The sequence below is a fragment of the Acyrthosiphon pisum genome, chromosome A1 (assembly GCF_005508785.2).
Source record: "Acyrthosiphon pisum isolate AL4f chromosome A1, pea_aphid_22Mar2018_4r6ur, whole genome shotgun sequence".
Taxonomy (NCBI): Eukaryota; Metazoa; Arthropoda; class Insecta; order Hemiptera; family Aphididae; genus Acyrthosiphon; species Acyrthosiphon pisum.
The window spans coordinates 162,359,340-162,365,295 of NC_042494.1; the positions used below are offsets into that span (position 1 = coordinate 162,359,340).

Below are 5,956 nucleotides of genomic sequence, written 5' to 3' on the forward strand. Positions count from 1 at the left end.
GGGCTATAACATTGAATCACCAATTTCTATATATAATAGCGTATAAAACTATTCAATTAAATATTATAATTTTATTTTTACGATAAACGGTTTATTCTTTCACTTTATTATCCTGTATAAATAAGACTTACCAGTTTATTTGATTCATCAATTTCATATTACTTATCGAAGTCAATCCTTTTTTATGACTCAACTTTATCTTGAAGGTGGCTTTATACTCCGGCTCGTCAAAACAGGGAAAAGCTCTTCGTGCGCCCATTGGCTCGAAATATGTTATAGCTAACCATCTGTGACAAAATAGTACGTTTTTACAGTATTAGAGTGTTATAAACCCATTTCAGTTAGAAGAAGGAAATCGTAATATAAGAATTTCTTATTATATCTCTTTTGTACATGTATCTATGTAAGTATGTGTCCATCTATATTATTATTATATGTTGTAGACCATATAGAAAATTAGTCTTTTTTTGCAAAAAGACTAAGCTCTTTGCAATGGGGTAGCCCGTTTACGAAGTACTTATTATTTTTCCAAACAGCCTGATGTTTTTCAGGATCATTGCATACAGACTACCAGCAGTTAGGCCTTTTAAGAACTACAATCATTTTATGGTAATAACCATTTTAATTTAAGGGTTATTGATAATAACACAGTATATTATATGTAACAATATGTAAACTGAATAATTATATACGGTAATTTATTTTTTATCACTTATTACTTCTTAATATTTTTCTAATATTTTTAATAAACACTTTTTATAATATTTAATATTGTAATGTAATATTTTTTGTAATATTTCAATTTAATTTAATATTTTACATTTTTTTTTTTTTTTTGTTAATAATAAGAAATAATCGAATAAGCATTCATTAGAGTTCATAGTCTTGATAGTTGAATTTATCGAGAAGATTATATGGAGAGCTGGGTGGTATTGAGTGCCACGAGATACAGTCAGACAACTGCATAATTGATATCATTAGTGACAAAGGTATTAGATAAACTATAAAAGATTAAATCGAGTAAAGAACCCGATAAATTGTAATGGCTATTAAATTGACGACAATTATTACAAGCTCAACCGTCTGACACAGTTTCAGCGTGGTTACAGACATGTAACGTACTCGACTACTACAGTTGAATTGATGGAAGTATTTTGAATAAAACCACGAATATGATTGTAATATTTGTATTTATTTATACTCAAATATAATCATTACGTCTATTAAAATGTTCCAAGTCCAAATAACTTATAGTTAAACTGTAAGTTAGTGAGTAGTGACTAAGTATTTAGCTTTAGAGACTGTTCTGGTTGAGGCTGGTTGTTCGTATGATGAACGCTTGTCCATCAGCTCTCCTCGATGGGTCCCTGTCCCTTCTATACTTCGCACGACCATACATGGCCATCCTGCGGTTAGGCCTAGCGTGAGATAGTCACATGCTTTAGCACAAGCCAGAAGTCTAACATATATTTATATTGTTATTGTAGATTCTGTGGTCTTATTTATTACAACATCGCAATGCCTACCCGGGCATAATACATTTTTTTTATATACGTAGTTATAAATATATTGACGCACGCCGCTCATGGTTACGCGCTCGATATTATTATACGCGCTGTTCAGTCAAGGAATGAGGTGTAGAGTTCGTGAGCAGTTAACTTAGCGATTCCTTCAGAAACTTTTTCAGGGGGCTTAGGTTGTTAACATACCAAAAGTCCTGACACCTAGATGGTGAGCCGGAGAGGGAAGGGGAGTAAAGTTACGCATTTTGGTTTTTTCGCTTATATCTCGAAAACGGTGCATCGGAGGGAAATTTTTTTTATAACAAAAAAAACTCCATGAAATTATATAAAACTTTTATATTGTATGTTTTTTTCGAATTATTAACCGTTTTCGAGATACACCTTCGAAAAAAGTAGAATATCACAAAATAAAATCATTTTACCTCACTATATTCGTCAAAAAATCCAACATATTGTCTACCATATTCGGTTTTTTTATTTTTACTTTGCAAAACCTCTCCTCGGATATGAAAAAAATTTTCCTACATTATAAAATTTGAAAGTTGGCAACACTAGTCATGACCATCCCCAAAAAAACATTATGATTAGGGCCTTCGTGTTTATTTCAAAAATAATATATGCATAAATTGCGTTTTTATTTTTTTTTCAATTTATCCTTGCAATAAAAATGTTATACAATATATTATATTACATATTCTACTTTTATAAATTTAAAGTACATCACCATTCGTTCATAAAATCATAATTTAAATCCAACTTCTCAGAATATTAATAGCGATTATAAACTTATGATAGACTATAATATTGTTGGCTACTGGCTATAGTAATAAATTTAGATATAATAGTAAATCATTAGAAATGTTTGAGTGTTCGACTTGTCAATCCGTTACCCGTATGTCTATATAATATTTTATGCTTGCTACGGCATAGCTAATCACTAACTCGGGTTCTAATAATTACTTGTTACAAAATGTTACGATACACACAACGTTAGATATTTGATTCAGTGTTTCTTAAAATTGTATTTGGAGTCAGAAATTATCAAACAAGCAGCAATGACCATTTATAACCCCTCCTCTACTTACGACCTCTCGAAAAGGCTGGGAAGATGTGTTTCTTGAAATGGTATAAGGCATAATGATCCAAATTTTGGGTCATTCATGACTGGACTAATACGACTGGACTAACACTACTACTACAACTACAGTACTACTACACACGTAGGTACTGTATGTGCGGTACCATCGATATTATTGTTATTAAAGTTACCTACGCGAGCGCTAGCTCGCGTATTATAATTAAATTTATATTTTTTATATTAATAAACCGAGTTTTGAGTTTGTAACTTCCAAGACTTCGAATATTTTGTTTATTTTACTTAAAATTGTGGAATTTGAATGTGAAGATAGACAAGAGCAGGCGGAACATTTCCAAGCAGTAGGTATAATAATACCATTAGATTGAGAGAAACAGTTAGCATGAATACTAGATTGTTTACAAGAAGAACAAGTAATGAATGAAGAATTACGAGTCATTGCTTTTAAGCATATTATATAAAAGTTGATAGAAGAAGGCATGTTAAGGAACGATTCTAGTTTAGCAACCAATCGATTTTTTAAATTTTTTTTTTCAAAATCTGTGCTTTAGGGTGCTTTATAAGAATGTAAAAAAAAAAGCCCGGGCAAACTTCGTTTTGAAGTTATTGATGAAATACATCAAAAACTGAATTTTTTCCTTGCGCACATTTTTTTTTTAAATAAATACTTAGTACCTATAGAATATTTTTAAATTTTTTTTTTCAAAATGTGTGGTTTTTAACGCTTAATAGATTGTTGAAATCAAAACTTACATATCATACTTAATTTTGAAGTTTTTGCACGTAAACCTCGAAAATAATATTTAAAATGTTTGCGTGTATTATGGGCAAGACTATATGCGTGTAGTGGCAATCGTCGCTACGCTCCTCGGCGCCGTCGCTCCGCTCCACAAATCGAAAATATCCCTCGACTTGCACAACTTCATTAAAAAGTATGATAGGTAAGTTTTGATTCCACCAATCTATTAAGCGTTAAAAACCAAAAATTTTGAAAAAAAAACAATTTTTAAATATTCTATTCTAAGTATTTATTTAAAAAAAAAAAAAATGTGCACAACAAAAAAATTCAGTTTTTGAAGTTTTTCATTGATAACATCAAAACAAAGTTTGTCCGGGATTTTTTTTTTTACATTCTTATAAAGCACCCTAAAACACACATTTTGAAAAAAAAAAAAATAAAAATCGATAGGTTGCTAAACTAGAATTATGCCCCTGTTAAATATGTTATAAAAATAAATATACCAATAGGTCTGATCGTTAAAATAGTATGAACGAAATAAGTGATAATGGAGTAACCCCGACAAATAACAAACGCACTGTACGACAGTCAAACTGTAACTTAAATTGTTTTACATTATTTAAAATAAAAGATATAGTACGTTATTTCAGCAAACGTACTTTATTTAATTTTGTTCTGTAGACGTACACAACATTTTTGGTGAAAGCGGTGGGATGACCATTTGATTACAGTTACTATCGGTACGCGAAGTATTAAGAATAACACGTAAAGCTATATTTCTTGTAGTATAAATTAAACTGAATCCGTAAAACAATAAGTGCCCAGGAATCTGTTAACGTTAGACAAGGCCGTACAAGCAGCAAGGGAGGAAAAACGGGTCAGAAACTCACAAGAAGCGACTAAGAAGTTGTGTTCGAACTTGCCGCCACTTTTATTACATTGTGTGACAACCGGTCCGCAAGACAGCGCGTTGCGCGGTCCATGGACGCCGGGCTCCAGCCAAGTCGCCGCCGGCGACCTAAAGTTTGTCTTTGCCGTGTGCTCGTTGCGTGCAGACCGGTCGTGTGTCTTTGCCGTGTGCTCTTTGCGTGCAGACCGGTCGTGTGTCTTTGCCGCACGCTCTATACAAGCAGACCGTGCGTGGTTCGTGTCCGGCCGTTACGTTGATGCCGTTGTAGCGACGAGTTCGCCCTCTTTTCGCGACGAGTTCGTGGTGCGCCTATGATCCGCGCAGTCAATTATTATTCGTTTAGCGACGAGTTCGCTGCCGATAGAGCGACGAGTTCGCTGCCATTGCGAGTGCCTCGTGGTGCATACTATATTATTTTGTTGCGTTTCGCCTTTATTATTACCGGTTAACATCGACCTGTTGTTCGTTGTGCGACCGCTATTCGTTTTCGCGCGTTCGCCGTTGATATCGTTATTGTGTACCTATATCCCGCGATCGACGCCGCCATCAGTGCCGTGATTACCATTACGTCATATTTTACAGATTACGTAATCCGGTCACTCGCCATCGTCCGGTGCCGCCGTCAACAGCCGCCGCCGTCCCCCGTTCACCTGCGTGTCGTCGACATCGTCGCCGCAGCTGTTGCAGTCACTACCGCCGCCGATACACCGCCCCACCTTGGCGCATGTGCCGATCGGTAATCAATATATTATCATTGTTGCGATTATCGCACGTATTATTATTATTATTATTTATTATTGTTGATTTGGGCTCGGCTGAAGAGACGTCTTCACCACCCAATATATTATTCTATTATTGTATTTTCGTGTTGCAATAGACACCTTATTATTATTGTTATAACATTGGCGTTCTCTTATTTACATGCGGTCACCTTATCCACCCAAACTCGTGAACATCCCTTTCTTTTATTTAAGTAGTTGCCCGGTCAAATGCTAGTGAATAGCCGGCTGCTCAAAAAAGTTGTATAAAACGCCACACCAACCCATGAAGAATCCCACTTCATTCCACTGTAATAAAATTGGTCATATGGCAAAGGATTCCCGACAATGACAAACCCAAAACCTTGTTCCACAACGGCACCAATTGGAAACATTGAATGTCAGTACTGTAAAAAGCCAGGACATCTGCTGAAAGATTGCCGTAAAAGGAATTATGTTAGCTACACAAAGGAAGGCAACCAACAGGAAAACCAACAGCAACCGGCTGCCAGCGGTGGGCGCCCGATGAGCGAGTTAAAAATCACCGGCAACGACAAATTCTCTACTTCCAAGCAGAATTAGATCGAGATCATTTAACCTGCTACATTGAACAGACTATTAGCAATAAATCGAAGCTACTCTTAGACTCTGGGAGTGAGCTTAATATAATAAACATTTATTCTCTCGTGAATCAGACAATCGTATATTAAGACGTCATATATCATCTGAAGGGCATTGATTACCAGATAGTAGATCCCTCTTGAAGATAACGCAGACCTCAACAACACCTTACCACCCGCAGAGTAACGGGGCTTATAACGCAGTCACAGAAATCTTGGAGAGTACTTGAGGAACTGTTGAAATATACAATTAATATTAGTAATCAGCCTTGACACAGAAAATATTTTTGTAAATCCAGAACATCATTTG

General features: G+C 35.2%; 1 protein-coding gene across 2 annotated transcripts in view; it reads right to left on the reverse strand.

Annotated features, from left to right (window-relative positions):
• Nucleotides 1-112: 112 nt before the first annotated feature.
• Nucleotides 113-5,956, reverse strand: part of LOC100572512 (aminopeptidase 1) — a 78,601-nt gene continuing 72,757 nt past the window's right edge. For both annotated transcript variants that reach the window (XM_029488736.1, XM_029488735.1), the window contains exon 4: nt 113-287. In XM_029488736.1, the coding sequence (XP_029344596.1) occupies nt 128-287 (160 nt within the window). In that variant the 3' untranslated portion in view covers nt 113-127. The remainder of the gene's footprint in view (nt 288-5,956) is intronic.